This window comes from Podarcis filfolensis (genome assembly GCF_964270895.1).
Source record: "Podarcis filfolensis genome assembly, chromosome: 5".
NCBI lineage: Eukaryota > Metazoa > Chordata > Lepidosauria > Squamata > Lacertidae > Podarcis > Podarcis filfolensis.
In genome coordinates, this window is record NC_139608.1 from 76,472,038 (window position 1) to 76,493,743 (window position 21,706).

The window sequence follows — 21,706 nt, forward strand, 5'->3', positions numbered from 1 at the left end:
CACTGACAGGACACATATTTTAAGTATATTGATTGTTAAACCCCATATTGATATTTCTTATTGTTTAGGTAGAGAATTATGCAGAAAATCTGGTTTAATATGCTGACTGTTTGCTGTAATAAACATTGACTTGACTTGACTTAGTACTGACAGCACTTTTCCTGTTTCCTCCTTTAGACCTGCACTAATGACTATAGAGGATGGGAAATGTGATGTGTCCGTTCAAGTGGCGTCAGAACTAATGGAGAAAATGTTCCTCAATATTCCAGCAGAGTGGCTGAACAAGGCTATAGGTAATGCACTATGAATTACAGTGGTACCTTGGATTACATATGCTTCAGGTTACATACGCTTCAGATTACAGACTCCCCTAACCCAGAAATAGTACCTCGGGTTCAGAACTTTGCTTCAGGATGAGAACAGAAATCGTGCTACGGCGGCAGCAGGAGGCCCCATTAGCTAAAGTGGTGCTTCAGGTTAAGAATAGTTTCAGGTTAAGAACGGACCTCCGGAACGAATTAAGTACTTAACCTGAGGTACCACTGTATTTGTGTAACTGAATAAAAAAAGCAGACAAAACTTAGTGGTCAAATGTTTGCAGCTATTCAACTTCTACTTATGTGAAGTGGGAGTTCTCCCTAATGCCAGTCCTTTAAAAAAAATCCTCATTAAACTTAAACTGGGAGAGGTTTATTCAGGTGTTTTTCCGACAGAGACATACCAACTGTTCTGGGAACTTTTTCCACCCTGGGGGCAGAGGCCTGGTTTGCACGCTCCATTAAACCGTAGTTTGCTGCTCCTGGCTCTGCCATGTGTGGGGGGAAACAAACCAGCCTGGCTTGTTGCAACATGCAAACACAGGTTTCATGGGTAGGTAAGTTGAGGGTTATGTGGTCTGGGAGGGTAAACTGGGTCAATGGGAATGTTACTCCGTTTTCTAAATATATTGCAGCCTGACAATCTTAGAGCCCTTATCTTGTGCTTATCCCTGTCTCAGGCCTCTTTCCTTTGCTTTTCACAATATCTTGGTAGGCAGATATTGGCTCTAGCATGAGAAAAAAATGGTATAAAACAACATTTGCCTTTTGCCCCTTTGCACCCCTGCTATCTTGTTTTACTTTGGCTTGCTTTTATAACAAAAGCACACAAACCAGCTTTGGCCTTGAGGTGTGGTCACAAATGAGGAAGGAGTAAAGCACTTACGAGCACCAAACCATAGTCCAAGCAATGGTTTGATGTTATGTGTTAACCAGGCTGTAGATTACTTCGCTAAGTGAATTATTAACTACAGTTTTGCATCTTCTGAATGCCATTGAACAGTGTATCAGCCCTTCTACTTTAGAGAACCACAGGAGAGAGGGGTGGTGCTTCTGTGAGTATTCTGCAGGCATCCACTGTGCCCCCTCGTACAGTCATGGGGTTTCCTCAGTATTGACCAAGAATCCAATGTCACTCTTTTTGAACACATATATTTTTAAATTTTAGATAGTTGTGAATGGATTACCCTGCTTTACGGAAAGTCACAAAATGCTTCATATTGTTCTAAAGGAAAGATTATTGGGGAGCCCTGTTAGGGCCTATTTTTCCTGTTCTTGTATGAGGAGGCTTGTCCAGGTTGAATAGCTTATCTTCAGTGTAAACTGGAAAGGTGTCATGTGATAATAATGTTTGAACCATTCATTGTTTCTTGCAGTGCCTTCTTTAGAGACCACATATGGCATGATAGTAGCAGATCTGTGTCATTCGCTGCTCACAGACACACAAGCATCCTATATTTTGGAAATCAGGAGCCATTTTGTACTGGATGAAAATAGCTACCCTTTGGAGAAGACTTTCAATTTGCTGGATTTTCATCTTGATCTCTGAATATATATACTGAAATGAAATATTTATTTTTAATGATTTATAAAATATCCCAGGCTTTGTATTTTTATAGATACCCTTTGTATTATTTATGAGCAGCAATTATTTCTGTGCAAGATCCTTCTGGTAATTATTATGAAACTAGCTTTTGTGACTAATATTGCTCTTGCCATTATTTTTCTTCTAGAAGCAAGATTAATTATTGGGGTATTTTGAAAACATCCAGTCAACATTTTAAATGTCTTACCTAAGAAACTACTTTTCCCTACTCCACCCTTCCATATGAACCCCAATTTTCTTACCATTTTTTACCACTGCACAGTGATATTTATAATAAAATTCACTTTTGAAAGTAGATGTGCACTTCAGAGTCTGATCTTTCTTTATTCCTCTGAAGAGCCTTTCATGGACTTGCAGATTGTGACTTCAGCTATTTTTTAACAAATCAAATAAAACTGTTGACTAACACGCATTCATACCAGAAATCTCTCATTTCCTGGATTGAAGTTAAATGTCACTACAGAATTGCAGACGTGTTCCAAAGCAAACACTTGTTTCTATAGTAACATTCAGAGAAAGAAAGAAAACAATTTAAATTATATTTCATTTAATAGAAATCTAACCACCGCCACAAAAGCAGATCCATTTATTAGGCTTGTTCTTTGTGGGGCAGGGGGATCAATGTCTAAACTACAGCCTTAAATTGCTTTAACAATCATTTAACAGTCATTGTGTATCTGAAGAAGTGTGCATGCACACGAAAGCTCATACCAAGAACTAACTTAGTTGGTCTTTAAGGTGCTACTGGAAGGGAAAAAAAATTTTTGTTTTGACTATGGCAGACCAACACGGCTACCTATCTGTAACTTCCTCTACCCAGTGAGCCTTAAATTGCTTTAACAATCATTTCCTCCCCCCAGTGTATCCTTGAACCTCTAGTTGTTGTGAACTTTGGATGGTTTGTAATGGCCCACCGACATTTCAGTCACATGAGAACAAATGCCCACAACTGAAGCAACAAGAAGTCAGCATGGGCTAAGCTAGAGACCTTTTCTCACACACTGAATGGCTCTGTCTCATGACTCCCTTGAGTGTGTGTTGTAACTTGAGGAAAAATGCAGAGCGAGATTCTGAGAAGCTTTATCACCACAATCAGAAGCAATTACTTGGCTGCCGTTAACCACTTGGCGTGCAATTTTTGCCATCTGAGTGGCTTCCCTGAATATACAAGGACTTTCCTTTAAACGTCTCTGATTGGATTTTTCCTATCCATCATGAGGCAGCTTTCAAAACGCTCAAAGGGGTGGGTGTGGGTCTCACAATTAATTGTGTTGCAACAGGCCAATGCTTAAGGGCAAACTCAGTCCTATGATAAGGAACCAGCAGGAAGCAACCCTAAACTGACACCAACTCACTAAACAGAGCCTAGCATCTTACGAGAAGCAGACTACAGTTACCAGAATAACACACTGGTTCAAATTGTTTTTAATCACATAAAATGTATTTTTATATATAATAACAGACACAGGAAAGGGACAAGGGAAATGCATTGTTTCTAAGGCTTCACAGCACTTGTTTTAACATAATGCAAGACATTACAGACTAATAACCAAAGCATAACTGACCCCAAGACATGACCGGTGCTTCATTTCAAGCAAAAACCAAGTAACTGCTCTCAGCTTGCTCTGACGGTAAGAACAGCACATAAATAAACTTGATTTTCACTTCCTTTGTAAGAATGTAAGAGCTCTGTTGAATCAGGCAAATGACCCATCTAGTCCAGCATTCTGTTCTCACAACAGCCAACCCAGATGCCCAAAAGTAGGACCTGAGCACAACTCCCCACTTTCCACCTTTGATTCCCAGGAACTGGTATTCTGAGGCATTTTGCTGCCAACAGTGGAGGTCACATTCCCATATGGAGTCTGTAATTAGAAAAAAAAAGTTTTATTATTCATTTTCTCTCCTCTTTAATTGTTTTTGTTAGTTCACTGTTTTAATCAACAATATATATGTGTGTGATGTGTTTCCCCCCCAAAACCAGCTTCAAAACAAAGTGAAAAAATAAATTGTCTGGCTGCAATGTGCACACATCCCAAGTATGACTTTGGCAGATACAACTCAGAATTACAATGGAAACCAAGATTGAAGTCTGGTGCTTTCATGCTTCACATTAATTAACACTGCATCCTGCTTCAAAGGGAAGCCTGTTTCATTTCCTCATTTTCTTTTTTTCCTTCACTGAAGAATAATTTAATGATTAGAAAATATCACGAGCTGAACTCTCGAGTGAGTTACTGAAATTAAATTACCTTTTCTGATTTTTTAAAAAGTGGCTTGCGCACGACTTTAGGAGAACATAACAAATGGTCACAGCTTGAATTTTTTTTTTCTGACCTAAACAGAAAGACTAGACTCAAACAGGAACTTTGGATAATGCTTCCCTTTTTTTTCCTTTTCACTATTTTGCATTAGCACAACACATGCACACAGCCTGGTGATTTAGCAAGCCTGCACTAGTATAATCCATGATCATTCTGCTTGTGACTGATGAAACAATCCTTTAGCCAACCTGAAGCAGAATCCATCTTCTCAGAGAGACGGAACAGTGCAGAAGCTTTGTCCACCTGCCTCAGACCAGTGAGATAATGGAAATGGCTCTAATAAATGAGGCCAGAGATTCCAAAGCCAGAACGCTGCAGATGTGGTGCCTCCAACTAGCTTTCATAACATGCCTTCTGTGCTCAATTATATCCTTAATGCACTTACCTCCTAATACATTTGATTAATTGATATTGCTAAGGAAACTCTTAATGGCACAGTGCTTCCTAACGAAGGGTTTAAAATACAGGGATCAAGCCAGTAGAATCTTATGTTCTTGCCCTATTCTGTCTTGGTCAGATCTGGAGTACTGTGTCCATTTCTGGACACCACAATTTAAGAAGGATATTGAGAAGCTGGAATGTGTGTACAGAGGAGGGGGACCAAGATGATAAAGGGTCTGGAAACCAAGCCTTATGAGGAACGGATGAGGGAATTGGGTATGTTTAGCTTGGTAAAGGGGAGCCTGAGAGGAGATAGGATAGCCATCTTCAAACATTTAAAGGGCTGTCACATAGGATGCAGCTTGTTTTCTCCTGCTCCAGAGGCTTGGATCTGAACCAATGGATTCAATTTACAAGGAAGGAGATTCTGACTAAGCATCAGGAAGAGCTTTCGGACAGTAACAGCTGTTTAACAGTGGCATAGACTTCCACAAGAGGTGGTGGATTCTCCTTCCTTGGAGGTTTTTAAGCAGAGGCTGGATAGTCATCTGTCATGTAGAATCTAGTTGAGATTCCTGCAGTGCAGGGGGTTGGACTACATGACCCTTGGGTCGTTTCCAACTCTGCAATTCTATGAAATTTCAGTGGTCTATGGTATATGTGGCCAACACTCTCACGCTAATTTGGGGGCTCGCCTAATTTTAAGGATCAAATTCCACTTTGCAAACGAGCAGATCTGAGGTGCCACGCTGCCTTGAAATCTGGCGCTTTTAGCATCCTTGTCAACTGTCTTGATCACTACGTCACCCAACATCTGTGATGGGCATAAGCTGAGGATACATCTGAAGAACCTGTTCTGGAGACAGCACAGCAGAAAGCTCTTTGCTACAGGTATCCCTTGCAAGAGTGCTCACCACCTTTCAGGTGCTAAGAGACAGAGCATGCCACCTCTTCACCAACTCCTTGGGCTTACTGATCATTTCATTCCAGTGCTCCAGTTCCTTGCCCCTGGTGTACATGAAAGGCCCAACAACCACACGGCCCAGCGAAGTTTCTAAAACAGGAAGGAGAAAGGAGAAAAGTCATCAGATGCTATGCAAGAATAGTATGCAGTTAACCAGATGGCAGTAGTGGAAAACAGCTCCTTACCTTCTCCCTCTGAATCCTGGAGCACAGACAGGCTCAGGCTTGCTGTATCCAGCTCCTGCTGGTCCACCTTGAAGCTGAAAGTCTCATTGTACAATGGATCCGAGGATGCAGGAACAACCGTGGTCTTTTTGCTTTTGATGAATTGATTATGCTTCATTAGTGACACTTTGACAAATACACCTGGAATGAGGGGATGAGGCTATAAACCACTCGATATAGGTTGGAAGTATTCAGAGGAACACAAATCCACAACCCACACCCCCTTCTCCAAGTGTTGCACCTCAAAGAACTACAGTTTGGAATGCAGCCTCTGTTATCTAAGTGGATGTCAGGCGGCAGAGGAGCCAACCCCCACAGCAGGTTGCCAGGAACGGATGAGACAAGGAAAAGTTCTTACCAACTTATTTTTATTCAATATTCACAGAGAGAAGCTTGGAAATGCAGCCTCGTGGAACAATGGCGTTGCCCCAAATGAGTCTCCACCCCTTCCCTCTCTCCATGCGTCATCACTGAAAAGTGCTGAAAAGTGCCCTCTGCCTTTGAGCTCTTTGCTCTCCTGCTTTCAGTGCTTGCTGGGTTCTGGGAGAGGGGGCAGGTCTGGAATGCTTTCTAAAGACACTGTGTCTGTCAGCTGGTGCTTCTTGTTCCTCCTCTCCCATTATTTCCCAGCTTTTCCCCTCATCTGCCTCTGAGCTTGACCTCCCTCAAACCCCTGTTGTAATTCTGAACTGTCTTCTTCTTCTCTGGAAGGGTCAGGCTGGGGAGGCGGTCTCCACCATTCCTCCTCTGCACAGTCCCTGACAGTGGACTGTTTTGATATCAGAAATATTCAGTCTTGGGTTTCCAAAACTTGGGTCTCCAGGCGTTTTTGGACTACAACTCCCATCACCCGTAGCCAGCAGGGCCAGTGGTCAGGGATGATGGGAATTGTAGTCCAAAAACAGCTGGAGACCCAAGTAATGTGCTGTAAATAGGGTTAATTTCCTACAAAACCCAATTAAGCTTTGTGTTTCTTACCGACAGCATGTCTTTCATTCTGGAGCTTCAAGCCCTTAGCTCTCAGGACTACCACCGTGAGACGGCCCAGATAGTCGTTGTAGCTGAGAGAAAACTGGAGGTCGCCATGTTCAGAAGGCAGCTTTGGGGTGGAGAAGAATATTGGTCAGCTGCATTGTAAAAACTGCACTTTATCAAGAATTTAGTATTAAGAAGCAAATCTTTTCCTTACTCCACTAAGTTTAAGAGCAGGGTTATTCTCCCACACCATGGATATTGACACCATATACCGTATTTTCCGCTCTATAAGACACACTTTTCCCCTCCTAAAAAGTAAGAGGAAATGTGTGTGTGTCTTATGGAGCGAATGCAGGCTGAGCAGCTATCGCTGAAGCCAGGAGAGCAAGAGGGATCGGTGCATCTTATAGGGCGAAAAATATGGTATTGTCTTTGTGAACTGTAGCTTACTGCTCACAGGATTCAATTCCCAGAACCCTTAACACACTACAGTTCCCAGGATTCTTTGAGGGAAGCCATGCACTTTAAATGTATGTTGTGGATGTGAGCAGTGATGTGCAACAGTGCCCAATAGATATTAGAGATAACTTAGGAAAAGGCAAAGAGGTTTGCCATCCATGCCTGCCCATTTACAAATGCAGAAGGAATATGTATACTTGTCATTGGCATGAGGAGTTTGGTTCCTTTCCTCACCTTGCTTTCCCTGTTAAGGGGCAGGTTCATGCATAGACTGATCACGTGCGGAAAGGAAAAGTCTGATGCGCTCCCAGTAGGAAAGGGCATTAAGGATACTAGTTGATCTGGAACAGGTGTGTGGGGAACCTTTGGCCTTCCAGATGTTGCTGAACTATTTCAACCACCCCTAGCCACGGGCCATGCTTGCTAAGACTAATGGGAATTGGAGTTGAGCAACATCTGGAGAGCCAAAAGTTGCCCACACCTGATCTGGAGCTTTTAAAGAAAAGTCTGGGGTTCTAGCCCCTACAGCCCCTGAGGACTCATAACATCAGGTAGTTAGTGCAAATGGATTCGCACCAGATCTGTATCAGCTTTGGATGGGCATCTGAATATTGCTCCAGAAAACTGTGCACACAGCTCCCAATCCAGGAAGGAAATCTGTGCAGATCTCTTTCCCTTAGAGGGTGTGTTTTTATTTCCCTCTGCTCCAAAACTGTACAATGTGCATTTATTCTAGCCTTTTCTCCCACTCTCTACTGCCATTTCAAATTTATTAAGGAACAATCTCTCCACTCATAATAGAGCTGTTCTACCTCAAAAGCACAAGAAAAAATATTTCTACCAGGATCTCTGGCTTCCTGAAAGCTTATTCTCAGGTTACTGCTTTCATTTATGGGGAGGGGGCTGCTCTCACTTTAATTCTGACAGATTAAATTTGCAGCACAGAAAGGGCTTAGTTACCATGTGAATTCAGGTGAGGGCTGGTTATCTAGGGGTGAGCCAGGAAACAGTTCCATCCTGTTGACTTCGATGGAACTGAACCTTGGGTGGGACCATAAAATGCTTATCCTTTCTTGGCCAGATCATGCCAAATGACAATTGCAATATCTGCATTTTGAACTGTACCCTTAAGATACACAAATCAGGCTATACAAGAATCACAAGGTGGCAATCTTCCTTACATGGGAGAAAGTACCACTGAATTCAATGGGAAGTACATATGTGTAGGATTGCCCTGTGTTTTTACATTTTCTTAGCTCATCCCATCTGACACTTTAGTGTGTGCTGAGTTTTCTAGAACACCCCTATCTACACTCAAGGTAGGATAATGATTTAAGCTTTAATGAATCACCTACCTCAAGGGTATCGGCTTCCAGATCTCTCCAGACGATGACTTTGCTATCACCAGTAAAGGATTCATTTTTCAAAGGGAATATTACTTGGCCTAAGAGAATGTGTTTCTTCTGTTTGTCAACATGGTAGACACAAAACTTCAGTGTCCTTTGGTATAAGGCGCTACTGGAAATCTGGATAGTAGCAAACAGAACATTGCAAATGAGGTTAAACTGTCTCATTTCCCCCAGTAAATAATCTCCCAGTTGACCACTTCGAGAGAAGCGTGTGTGTAATGTATAGTTTGGATCTCAGTTATCAGGAGTATGGGAGGCAAGAATCTACAACATCACATCAAAACAGGAGCAGCGCAGGCTATTTTGCTGCCTGAGGCAAAGGACAAGATGGTGCATTCCCCATTCTGTGCACAAAATCTGACAAGACTGGTAGCTGCATTTTACTTCAGCACTGGTTGAAGGAACAGAGTCCTCCACCACACTGTAGGACAGAAAGCTAGCTTGGGGGTTATAGGACAGACCACATGACACACAGTTCTAGCCATGCTCTGCCCCTCAGAATTTGCCACCTGAGGCAGTTGCCACACTTTGCCTCACGGAGGGCCGGGCCGGCATCAATGTAATATTCCACTGACATGAAAGCTTACTTGGAAAACAAAATTCTCATCAAACTGGGGGTTGAGATTTTTGCGCTTGGTCTTAGACTGCAGATAGCGCCTCTCGTCAGGCAGCAGGTAGATTTTCACCAAGGGGTTGCAGGAGCTGGAAGGAGACTGCAACTTCCGGGCTTTGATCAGGGAGACGAGGAGCCTTTCCGATTCTTGTTCGTATTCCACTGAGAACCAAAGCCGACCAATGTTACCCTCTGGGAAGTCTGTTTCGCTCTTGTCTTCGGGAAATCTGTACAGCTCTGGGTTGATGGCTCCGACAAGGTATGCGCCAGCTTCACAGAGAGGAAGAAACAACCCAGATCCTTTGAGTTAAGAATATCAGATCTACAAAATGGAATGTTCCTGTACGAACCTGCATACCTCTGCAAACTGTGAAACTACAGTGAATGTATTTTTATGTTGTTGTTATTATTATTATTATTATTATTATTATTATTATTATTATTATTATTACACGAGTAAGACTATGTGTTGACCTTTTGGCACAACGGTTTAGATTCAAACTGTAACAACACTAGGTTCATCTGGGGGGAAACATGATGCCTTTTATGCATTATTCCTTCCACCAACAGTATACAGCCTCCACAACCTGCACTGGTCCCACAACAGACCCCATCTGTAGTTCAGACAAATTCCAATTCTGCTTCCAGATTTCTAACACTCTGTATTCCAGTTTACTCATTCAAATAGTATCAACCTACCTAAGGAATGGAAAGAAGATCGAGGCCCAGAGTCAGGGGTGACATAGAGGTCACTATCCTCCTGAATTTGTTCTCCATTTATCATATCAATCCAAGCTTGCCTGTGAAATTTTGGTGGGACGATGAAGGGGACGCTTTTCGTCCTGTAGAAAAGACAACTACCAGAGTCAGTCATATCAAGCTAGCAAAAAAGGTGTAAAATAAACCCATTGTTCGATTTAAACGTGCGCTTAAATTCCTCCGCTGAAATCAGTAGACGATCTTGGTTTCAGATGGAACGTGACCATTGTTTTCTAGACATTTTCTACGGCTGCATTATCATTTATACACATGCACGCATCTAGTGGAAATGCAAAGAATATGGTAAACAAATTATTTTTTTTTTAAAATACAAAAATAGTTCCTTGGTTTTGAGGAACTATTTTTTTATTATTAAAAAGAAAAACAGTTAAGACAATAAGTGCAACTCTTCTACCCTAAATCAGAATAATTTTTAAAGGGAGTGGGAGACAACCAGGTATTTCCACACATAAACAATACCTTTCATTTAGAATTTGAACTCTGTCTGTCTATCTATCATCTATCTATCTATCTATCTATCTATCTATCTATCTATCATCTTAGATCTTCAAGTGTTAGTTCTTGTGCAGCAAAAACAGCACCCCCATAAAAAAGAGAATACTTGGAGAAAGTCTGATGTGTACAGAAGTATCAAAAGTGGTTTTATTCGGGGGGGGACCAAAGGGGGGGGAAGACCCCACCCCACCCCAAGAAGACTGAGCCTGATGAAGACTGAGCATGCTTCGGACAAGATGCTAACCGACTGTTGGAAGGAAGAATGGAAAACTGAGGGGAGGGGGGAATGGATGGAGGCATACCATACTGCAACAATCCACTTATTGTTACCCGAGTGATGCTGGAACAGAGGTGGGACTAATGTCCTGATCCATAGGCCCAAAGGAGGTCCTGTGTGAGTGAGGTGCAGGGATACCAAAGAAGGATGTCATAAAGGATTGTAGGAGGTGAGGACAGGTGCCCCACCTAGGCCCGAAGTCACCCCCCCCCCCAAAGCAGGCTCAAAGCTTCTCAAAGCTTTTCAAAATCATTTTTCTCAGCAGCTAAAAGGCATTAGCTAAGCATCAGAAACATTTCGCTCTGCTGTAGCAAAGGTCGCTTCTCAGGCTATAGTTGACCTTGCCAAACAGTACATTTGACTTGCAACTTTCTTTCCGGGACCTATGCCAGAACAAGAGATTGAAACATATCTGAACACTCTGAACCCCCTCGGCTTCTCACCCCCCCTTTCCCAAGACAGCTTTCTGTTCATGCTCAGAGGAACTCATGGGCAGGACTCTTCAAGAAGGAGGAGAAAAGGGGAGGGAACTGGAAAGGTATATAAACTCTGTGCACATGACTGTGAACCCGTGCATGCTTTTGTGAACTATCACACTTGCTCCTTCTACCAGTTCATGGATGGTAGAAATAAAGCTTTTTCTCTGAAACTATTCCTTGAGTGTCTGTTGACTCCCATCTCCCTTTCCCGGGAGCAATATTTTTCCCACCCGAGGGCAAAGCCTCATAAGGCTACAGGATGTCAACTCATAGCAGCCTTTATGAGCAACTAATAACAGCATTTAGTTACATTTGAGACACCTCATAAACTCTCGTGGCAGTTTAGTTTCAAACAAAATATGTCTTTACATATCCCTATTTCTCTTCTAGTCTTAATTCTATATAAAACATATTTTGGTTAGTTTCCTGTTAATTTTGTGTTCACATTTTAAAAAAAGATGTTTCTTGTATTAGTTTGTTTTTCTACTAGCAATAATAGGAAACACATCCACGTGTTCTGTCAGTGTAGTATTTCCCCCCACCCCAAGTAGAAGAATTAGTCAGTTAATAAATTCTGTCATCTTATATGGGCAAATGTGAAACACTTGAGATGCAATTTAGCACATTAAAAAGTGTATGTTGCTGTTTTATTGAAAGCAGGATTGTCATGCCAAGAGCAGTGGAATGATGGGTGTGTGTGTGTGTTATTGGGTGGTTGTTACTCTTATTTTGATTATGCATTTTGTGGTTTTACATTTTGATTTATTCTGTGAACTGCCCTGAGACCTGTGGGTAGGGTGGTATATAAAATAAATAAATAAAATAAAATAAAATGTCAGAGTTTTCAATTCCAGTGCTTTATTAGAAGAAGGAGTGCACTTATAGCACAGACTCAGGATAGACACCAAAGTAGCAAGAGGTTGTAATGACTTGCCCAAGAAAGCATCTATGCATCATTACCTTGCACAAAAACAGCCTATGTCAATTTGGCCAGAACCTCCTATCAGTTCACCTGCTGATGAGGGCATAGGTGGCATGTATCCAAATCTCACGACTAGCTCCTGTCCCTAGTCCAATCACCAAGCTTCCCAAATCCACAGATAAGCAGGGCATCAAAGCAAGCCAAAGCACATATCAAAGCAAGTGAATAAATAAATATATCTAAGCTCATTCTTTCAAATATTTCAAATATTCTTTCAAATATATGTAAGAATGAGCTTACATATATTTATTCACTTGCTTTGATATCAATTATGGTAGTTTCGGGGTTATCTTGACAGCCAAGATGGCGTTTGCAGGCCTTCCGGAACATTTTCATCATCATCATCACCATTTTCCATAGTGAAAACAATGTTCAAGGGGGCTTACAGAATGACAAGATTTACATAATTACCAACTTAACAAAAGTCATAAACAATAAATAAAGCACATCAAAAGGTACACATTTTCACCATTTGGTTCTACACAACCAGTGGCAAAGATCATTGGTTCATGGGATCTATAAACAGTGGATCACTGGAATGGGTTCGCCACTGACAATCTGGGTCTCTTGTTGCATGTTCTGCCCCATGGTTTAGAATCTGATAACCGACAGTAGACGTAAAAATAAAGTACAGCGGTACCTCTGGTTATGAACGCTTCTGGTTACGAACACTTCAGGTTATGAGCTCTGCTAACCTGAAGTAGCTGCTCCTGGTTGCAAACTTTGCCCCAGGATGCAAACGGAAATCACACGCCAGAGGCGCGCCTCAGGATAAGAATGGTTTCAGCTTAAGAATGGACCTCCAGAACAAATTAAGTTCGTAACCAGAGGTTCCACTGTAAAATAAAATACACTATTTACCTTGCAACACTTGGCTCCTGCAGACGAACTGGTGCCTGGACTGGGGAAGCGGGATTAGTAAGTTCTTCATAAGAAGCCTTGAAGTACACATTCTTCCAAAAGAGGTATACTGCTATCCCAAGAAGGAGCAATAGAAGAATGCCTCCGACCACACCTCCAGCAACAGCAGCTACTTGTTCTGATTGAGCAAAAAACACACACACACCAACACTTCAGTGAGCAAAAGATTTCAGATGTTCATTTTACAATGGAAGCTTACATTTAGAACATGGAACTTCCAGACTGTCACTATTTTCAGGTGGGACTCATTCACAAGCCAGGAGATTCAGGCTGCATAATTAAAGTTGGTTCATGTTTCTTGTGCAGTGAGAGTACCAAATTATGGTTTAATGTGAATGAGCAGCAGGCTGGTGCATGGCAGTAGAGTCACAGGAATTGGGTCGTTCTCTTGTATGCAAGGCCCCAACCCCAGCTGCAACAGTGCAGTAGCAGAATCAGTTCACCTTCCACGCATAGTACAAACGTCTAGGTGGTTTAATGATGGACATCTACTTGCAGAGCGTTCCCATAAGGCACAGCCTGCCACACTAAAGGCTCAGTCCCTCACAAAAGCCAGCTGAACCTCAGGGCCATGGGGAGCCACCAGAAATGCCCCATCTGAAGATCTTGGTGATCAAGGAAGAGCATAAGAGAACTTTGTCATGTATACTTCCACCCAGAGATGCCAGCAGGGAGCATAGATTAATGTCCAGTGGTACCTCGGGTTACATACGCTTCAGGTTACATACGCTTCAGGTTACAGACTCCGCTAACCCAGAAATAGTGCTTCAGGTTAAGAACTTTGCTTCAGGATGAGAACAGAAATCGTGCTCCGGCGGCGTGGCAGCAGCAGGAGGCCCCATTAGCTAAAGTGGTGCTTCAGGTTAAGAACAGTTTCAGGTTAAGTACGGACCTCTAGAATGAATTAAGTACTTAACCCGAGGTACCACTGTACAATAATAAGATAATGTTTAGGCCTCTCAATGGCTAAATTTCAAGTTTTGCATAATATTTTTTTAGCCACTTGCAAATGAAGACACAAATTCACGTAAGATTTGCATACACTTTGTGCCACGTGCAAATGTGTACTGTGTCTTCTTTTCCAGGTGGAGGCGAGGGCCCAAACATAAATCAGAGTCCACACAGCAGTAATAAGGTGTCTGGTAGACAGAATGATCAGTGGAATAATCCCTCTGCCTGTACCATTAGCTACAATATCTGTGACAGTGCAGCATAATACAGCCTGCACTGTGTGCGCTTGAAGAGGTGCAGAACTTGACATTTACGCAAGTGTGACGTGACCAATTCTTTGCCCACAGCTTAATCATATCCTTAAACATATCTGACCCACCCATGTGGCTCAAGGCCAAGCTGCACTTTCATTCACGGTGCCGCAATTCCGGAGTAAATTTGCAGAGTCCAAGCAGAAGTGCTTAGGATTTACGCCACTGGCAATGGAAGCAGCATTTGGCTCACTGGTTTTTAAGAGCAAGTTTGCCCTATCTGATCCAAGAATGAGGCAATACAAATCAGGAAATAAATCAGGAAGGCAGCTAGCACTAAAAAATAATGTGGGAACTTCTGTGCAAAGGGGGAAATGGGCATGACTTCTTTTTAAAACACGCATGTTGTTGAGAAACAGGGCATTGTTTTGTTATTCACTGCATATTTCCCCAAGCAAAGTGACGTTCCAAGAGCATTGCTGCATTTTCCTTTTTTTAAAAAAAAAGATATTTATTGAAGTTTTACAAAAAGAAGAGAATTACAGAATTTAAAAAAGCAAAAAAAAACAACAAGAAAAAATACAAAAAATACAAAGAAAAAAGTTACAAAATACATAAAAAGTAAACAGAAAATAATTAAAAACAAGTCAATTCTTTCATATCTTAAATTTCGTTTGCTTATTTCCCTGACCTCCTCACACCTCCCTTTTTTGTATTCCCGTTCACATGGTTAGTTCAGCAAATCCTTACCCTCTTTCATTTATCTTAACTCTATATCTTAACATATTATAACTTTATATTTTCATCCGTTATCAATCCATTTTTACATATTCTTATTAACCTTGTTGCTAAGGCCACTTAATTTCAATCAAACATCATTTTAACATTCATTAATTTTACAATGTTTCTGCAAATAGTCTTTAAATTTCTTCCAGTCTTCTTCCACCAACTCTTCTCCCTGGTCTCGGATTCTGCCAGTCATTTCCACCAGTTCCATATAGTCCATCACCTTCATCTGCCACTCTTCCAGGGTGGGTAGATCTTGTGTCTTCCAATACTTTGCAATGAGTATTTTTGCTGCTGTTGTAGCATACATAAAGAAAGTTCTATCCTTCTTTGGCACCAATTGGCCGACTATGCCCAGGAGGAAGGCCTCTGGTTTCTTCAGGAAGGTATATTTAAATACCTTTTTCATTTCATTATAGATCATCTCCCAGAAAGCCTTAATCTTTGGGCACGTCCACCAAAGGTGAAAGAATATACCTTCATTTTCTTTACATTTCCAACATTTATTATCGGGCAAATGATAGATTTTTGCAAGCTTGACTGGTGTCATGTACCACCTGTATATCATTTTCATAATATTCTCTCTTAAGGCATTACATGCCGTAAATTTCATACCTGTGGTCCACAACTGTTCCCAGTCAGCAAACATAATGTTATGTCCAACATCTTGTGCCCATTTAATCATAGCAGATTTAACCGTTTCATCCTGAGTATTCCATTTCAACAGCAAGTTATACATTCTTGAAAGTATCTTTGTTTTGGGATCTAACAGTTCTGTTTCCAATTTTGATTTTTCCACCTGGAAGCCAATTTTTTTGTCCAAATTATAAGCCTCCCTTATTTGATAATAGTGAAGCCAGTCTCGCACTTTATCTTTTAATTTCTCAAAGCTCTGCAATTTCAATTTGTCTCCTTCTTGTTCCAAAATTTCCCTGCGTTTTCCTTCTGGATGGGAATTCTGCAGTATTTGGCAACATCCGTTTATTTGCAAATATGCGCACTGGGCATGGAGGAGGAGACAGGCAGCAGCAGCCTTCAGCAGAACATCAGTTTCCGGATGTTTGTGGGACTACATTTCCCATCTGCCCCAGCAAGCACCACCAATCGTCAGGGATGATGGGAGTTGCAGTCCAACAACACCTGGAGGGCATCATAGCTCATCTGCTTTGCACGGAGAAGGTCCTAGGTTCAATCCCTGGAATATTCAAGGGGGCTGGAAACATGCCCTGTCTAAAACCCTGGAGAGCCTCTGCCAGGCAGTATGGACAGTTCTGAGCTCAATGAACCAATGGACTATGAAATATACTCGGAGTCAAGAGTGGATTTCATGCTCTTTATTCAGCTCATAGTGGTGAGGAGGAATGGAAGTTCCCCCACAATATCTGCTTTATATACATTATTTACACAATGAGCTGCACATGATTGGCTAATTCCAGGATTCTCCTGTAGGTCAATCAGGTTGTGGATTCACTTCCACCTGGAGCTGGATTGGGTGGCTCCTGCGGACCAATCATACTGCTGCATTGTTCTAGGACCAATCAGACTGCTGCATTCTGAATCCTATTGTTCTAGGACCAATCAGACTGCTGCATTTTGGATCCTATTGTTCTAGGACCAATCAGACTGCTGCATTTTGGATCCTATTCAACTCAGTACATAACAGACTTGGTATAGCTTCTCATGACCCTGTGAGAGTCCATTGCTATACCCCAAAGGAGAGTAAAAATATGCATGAGCTGGGATATAGTGTTTAGTATGTTGGACTTTGGTCGGGGGTCACAGTCCAAATCAACCATCAATTTCACTGGCTGAGCTTGGCCCGCTCACCGTCTAAGCTGATCGTTTTTCTCTGGGCTACGCTTTCAGAATAAAGATTTGCTTGCGCCACACCAAACTTTTTATTGAATAGAAATACATTGCAGAACGAAAAGAAGCAATTCATAGAAGTGCTTGATTTATAACAAGGGTCAGCAAACTTTTTCAGCAGGGGGCCAGTCCACTGTCCCTCAGAACTGGTGGGGGGGTCGGGCAATATTTTGAAAAAGATAATAATGAACCAATTCCTATGCCCCATAAATAACCCAGAGATGCATTTTAAATAAAAGGACACAATCTACATGTAAAAACACGCTGATTCCTGGACCGTCCGCAGGCTGGATTTAGAAGGCGATTGGGCTGGATCCGGGCCCCAGGCCTTAGTTTGCCTACCCGTTATTTATAACATAGCACACAACTGCTTTATAATATGATCACGGGACATTTGGAAAGTATGAAACAATGCAGCTACATAAGAACATGACTCTTTCCTAAAATATAATATTGATTGTCCTGGAATCTTCTTGCCACACTTGCCATTCTCTCCTGCCACACTTTTTGAGAACCACTGGTCTAAGCCTGCCTAACAAAGGGACCGTGTGCCAAACCAGGCCAGGCCTGCCTTTCCATTCCTTTCCCCTGCCCCAAAGTCACAGCACTGGCAATTACCAGTCTTGCAATGGTATCATCTGCGATAATAATAATAATAATTCTGCACCTGCCCTTCCTGCTCCACTAAACCACAGATCACAAATCCTCCCAAACCAACTACAAAAGTCAGAAGTGTGCATACTGATTGACCGAACAATCAAAGCCAACGCTTCCACTCTTCTAATAACACTCATATCTGGTTTCAAATCATATCTGGGTTTTCAGGCCCCTGGCATGTCCTGTTTAAATGTTTGGATTTTAAAAAATGTGCTTTATTTGGTGCCAATTTCTCCTCCAGCATTGTTCCAGCCAAGAGAGGGGAAGTAGCTTTGTACCTGTCACAAGGCAAGCAACCAATCAGAAGTCTTCATAGATGGGGGAGCATAGGCAAATCTGACTACAACTGTCTTATGCTGTCCATGGGAAGAATGTGTTCCTCCTAAATCTCAGAGGAAGGCTGAATCCCTGACCAAGGCTCATGCCTCAAGCAATGCTCACCTGCACAACCATTCTGTCAAAAACCACTTTTCAACTCCAAACTGCCACTTTATCCTTTCACATCCTGCTGAATTCTAGCTTCAATGCCACCATGCATGGGAGATGTTTCCTGGCGGATAGCAGTTTTCAACCTTAATGAGTTATTAAGAACAATGGGCTGTCTTCCAGATATTGAGAAAACATCATTAAGCACCAGCAAGCAATTCGCTTAAATAAAATATGATCACTTAATAGCTGTTCGTAACATCTCGCTTCATGATCCAGGATGCTAGTTGTTCGAAAAGTCTTAATGGTTAATGTTGGGCATCCAGCGGCAGGGCATGTCAAAGGGACTTCTTCCGTTCCCGCTGCTCTCCTCTTCCTCTATACAAATGGACACAATAATTGGGAATGCTCAACTCAACAGCTTTTATCGGGCATTAGGTGTTGAAGCACACTTTAAATACCCCAGTCCATGCCAGGGAACCCACTCAAAAGCTCTCCTGCAAATAGTAAGTGCAGTCCTTTCTTCACTTGTTCAGGCACGGCCATCCCTTTTCTAGCAGCTCTGACTCAGCCGTTTTCTCAGGGAGGCATGAAGAAGGTGGAAAGCCTCTTGATGTTCCCTTCCTGGACCGTCCCATGCTTGCAGGTAAGCAAACATTTAGGTAAAGGGGTTGAGATCTGCTTCCCTGCTTGTCCTTACCCCCTTCATGGGCTCAGGATGCCTCTTTCCTTCACACAAAGGCTTGATGTCACTAGGCATCCAGGTTCCTCCTCCAGGAGTCCTCTCCATCCATCTCTGGCTTGATAGGAGCTCCAACTTGCCCCTCTGTTGCCACCTCTTTTCCCTTCATCAAAAGATCGTTTTATCAATGGATGCAAGACATTTTAATGCCAATTTGTGCAGCTGCATCTTACTCTACCGGAGTCTCTGCCAGCAATCCAGTGGAAGCCAGAGCTGATTTTGAATCCGAGTAGGTAGGAAATGTAAGGTATAGAGGGGTGGTCCCTAGTGGTCCTTCACACTTGATTTAGGCTGAAACCCTATGCCCGCTTTCCTGGTAATAAATCCCCTTGAACATGATGTTGGCTACGTCTGTGTTGACATATATAGGGTTGTACTGTTAGCGTGTAGTGTGTTACTTCATAGAATTGTAGAGTTGGAAGGGACCCCGAGGGTCATCCAACCCCCTGCAATGCAGGAATTTCAACACACGGTCCCTCATCCAATCTGCAGCCATACCAGACCCTGCTTAGCTTTGCAAAGGTGCTAGCAGTTTTATGGATGAATTTGCACACATACTGTATTTCTGTTTCTGCTCCGTTCCAGGCAATAGTTAGGTAATATGTGTTGTTGTTGTTTTAATTTAAAAGGGTCCATTTTGTTCACACAGTTTCTTGCCCTGCGGCAATACCCTTTCCATGGACTTTGGGATGATCCACACCACAATTTTATATCTATTGTGTATTCATTTATCTGCTTTGGCCTCTCATCCCAAACTCCTGTAAGCTGAAGTCTGCATATTCTCAAGCTCATTGACAATTTGCTGCCTCGTCATGACACCTGAAATCAGCTGCCTGAGCAACCATCTCACTCTGCCTAACGGTATGGCCGGCTGCTTTGAAGCCGTTGCTAACGGGTTAGAAGACAAGGACATTTTAAAGCATATCTTTAACTTAACAAACAAATCATTGTCTTAGCATTGAAATGAGTGAAACATGGGTTCCCTACAGAATGAAGGGTGGGATCCTGCAGAGTTCCCCCACCCAAAAACGATTTTCTTCCCACTTCCCCATCCCCAAGAAAAGCATCTCTAGCCTCAACAAGCCTCTGGCTGGCAAGGAGACCCTCCTCTCCTCCTCTTTGGGCTCAGGGGAGGGGGTCTCCTTGTGAGCCACTAGGACTCTCCAGGGGGCTCCCCATTATAAGTTATTTCGTGTATGCACCCAGGGGCCCAGAACGGAACCCCCATGTAAATGGGGAGTCACCTATACTAGTAGTTTAAAGGTCTATTTGAGGTGAGTTCTGGCACCTTTTCTTCTAGGAAAAAAAAAGCACTGGCAGCCCATGATGCAAGGGGGAGAAACAGGTAGCATTGAAAACTACAGCAGCTGCACAGGCTTTATTTGTTCTACGTTATCAAAGGGGTGTTTTAGTCCACCCTTCAGGCATGTTCCCAGGACAGTGTACGTAAAAGCAATGCAAGAATTCAAATACAGATGCAACATCCTCTTAGACAAAAATGACAGCAAAGGTTCTGGGATTCTCTCCTTCTAACCCAAGGGTAGGTGACCTGTGGCTTTCCAGAAGGCATTACACCACAGTTCCTATCACCCCTGCCCATTGGCCACAATGACTGAGGCGGATGGGGACTGGAGTCCAACAAATGTCTACAAAGCTAACCCTGTTCTAATCTAAGGTTTCTTGAAATAGGATGCTCCAGACCCTAGGCAGGTGAAGAGGGAGGGTTTGGAATGTATCTGTCAAGGCTGCTCTGAAATACTGTGGCTGTAACAGCTGGGTTACAAAATTCCAAAGCACAAAGCCCAGTGGTCCATTGCCTCTATCTCCAGTAGGTGTAGAGAAGCAGGAATTTCAGCAGGTTCAGCTTGTCATGTTTTTTTTTGGGGGGGGGGAGCTACTTCTGATCAGTTTCCTGCTTCTGCATACCTCTCTGTGATATAGGAACCCTCACCTCCCTTGCAAGTTGCGCCTGGCCACAAGATGAAAAGTGCACGGTGTGCAACTTTTAGTATTCGTTATTGCAATGGTTTTCTGCCAAAGAGCTCTCAAAGCATCTGACAACCAAGAAGTGCCTGCTTTAATGAAACAATATCAGACCATATTATAGCGGATCGGCAGCTTAATCGTTGCACAGGGAAATTAAACCTGGCTGCTGGCATTCCACCAGGGAGACATCGGCACCTCCAAAGAGGTTGTCTTGGCTGAAATTCCAGGCATTTCCCAAGCACAGGCAAGTACAGATCTCACCTGCTCCCCCTGCAACACCTCTTTCAACAGCATTGCCCAAGCCAGTGACACTTTCAAAGACAGGAGCTTCATGACTCCAAATAAAGGAACCTTGGGGTCCCTTACAGCTCCACAATTCTATGAAAGTTGCACTGCAGTCTCCTCTTCCTTCACCCCCTTCTCCAATCGCAAAATTGCCCCAGTTGCGCACCACAGCTCCACGTGCTGCTACTTACCAGACATGGGTCCTAGGAATACAGAAGCGATACTTTCTCTCTCACGGATGTTCCAGCTGTGCAGCCTAGAGCTTCATCATTCCCATCTACCCAACGGAGGTTTCAACTCTCGGAGTCCTTTGATCCTAGCAGCTGTTCTTTTCTCCCTCTTCTCTGGGGCAGTTGCATCTGGGCTGGGGCCGGCAGTAGCAGCAAATAAAAAAATAAATAAAAGCCCAAGCAAACCCTCAACGTCTCTCCTTCCCTGACAGCCTCAGGTGCCAGCTGATAACTTTTTCCCACATGGATCTGGATCACCTGAGATTAGGAGGGAGGCAGCAAGGACTGGCTGCACTGCACAGCTCCTTACTTCTCCTCCT

The 21,706-nt window shown here is 42.8% G+C and overlaps 2 protein-coding genes across 19 annotated transcripts in view; one reads left to right on the forward strand and one right to left on the reverse strand.

The window, feature by feature from the left end:
- The window catches only part of SHLD2 (shieldin complex subunit 2), a 30,302-nt gene extending 28,084 nt beyond the window's left edge, over positions 1 to 2,218 (forward strand). For all 16 annotated transcript variants that reach the window (XR_014548296.1, XM_083614650.1, XM_083614647.1 and 13 more), the window contains 2 exons: positions 178 to 293; positions 1,694 to 2,218. Coding sequence is in view for 15 of the 16 variants with exons in the window: in XM_083614650.1 (XP_083470776.1) it covers positions 178 to 293; positions 1,694 to 1,866 (289 nt within the window). In the remaining variant the exon portion in view is untranslated. The remainder of the gene's footprint in view (positions 1 to 177; positions 294 to 1,693) is intronic.
- A 1,115-nt stretch (positions 2,219 to 3,333) lies between these two features.
- Positions 3,334 to 21,706, reverse strand: LOC310763635 (synaptotagmin-15-like). 3 transcript variants are annotated; one of them, XM_083616104.1, is made up of 11 exons: positions 21,348 to 21,702; positions 18,844 to 18,988; positions 18,386 to 18,521; positions 13,147 to 13,324; positions 9,972 to 10,114; positions 9,247 to 9,542; positions 8,606 to 8,776; positions 6,795 to 6,915; positions 5,778 to 5,957; positions 5,543 to 5,682; positions 3,334 to 3,788 (listed from the first exon to the last, which is right to left on the reverse strand). In XM_083616104.1, exons 2-10 carry the CDS (start codon positions 18,931 to 18,933, stop codon positions 5,549 to 5,551), a joined length of 1,449 nt encoding a protein of 482 aa, XP_083472230.1. In that variant the 5' UTR covers positions 18,934 to 18,988; positions 21,348 to 21,702; the 3' UTR covers positions 3,334 to 3,788; positions 5,543 to 5,548. The 3 variants fall into 3 exon arrangements, with proteins under 3 accessions (XP_083472230.1, XP_083472231.1, XP_083472232.1); XM_083616105.1 differs by lacking the exons at positions 18,386 to 18,521; positions 18,844 to 18,988 and having other exon boundaries at positions 21,348 to 21,706; XM_083616106.1 differs by lacking the exons at positions 13,147 to 13,324; positions 18,386 to 18,521; positions 18,844 to 18,988 and having other exon boundaries at positions 21,348 to 21,705.

Excerpts from the sequence above, each read along its gene's own strand:
- LOC310763635 (XM_083616104.1), bottom strand. The coding sequence starts at position 18,933 with ATGGAGAGGACTCCTGGAGGAGGAACCTGGATGCCTAGTGACATCAAG. Across the intron at positions 10,115-13,146 it reads CAGGAGCCAAGTGTTGCAAG|GACGAAAAGCGTCCCCTTCA; the intron begins GTAAATAGTGTA and ends TCTTTTCTACAG. Across the intron at positions 6,916-8,605 it reads TGGAAGCCGATACCCTTGAG|CTGCCTTCTGAACATGGCGA; the intron begins GTAGGTGATTCA and ends TCCACCCCAAAG.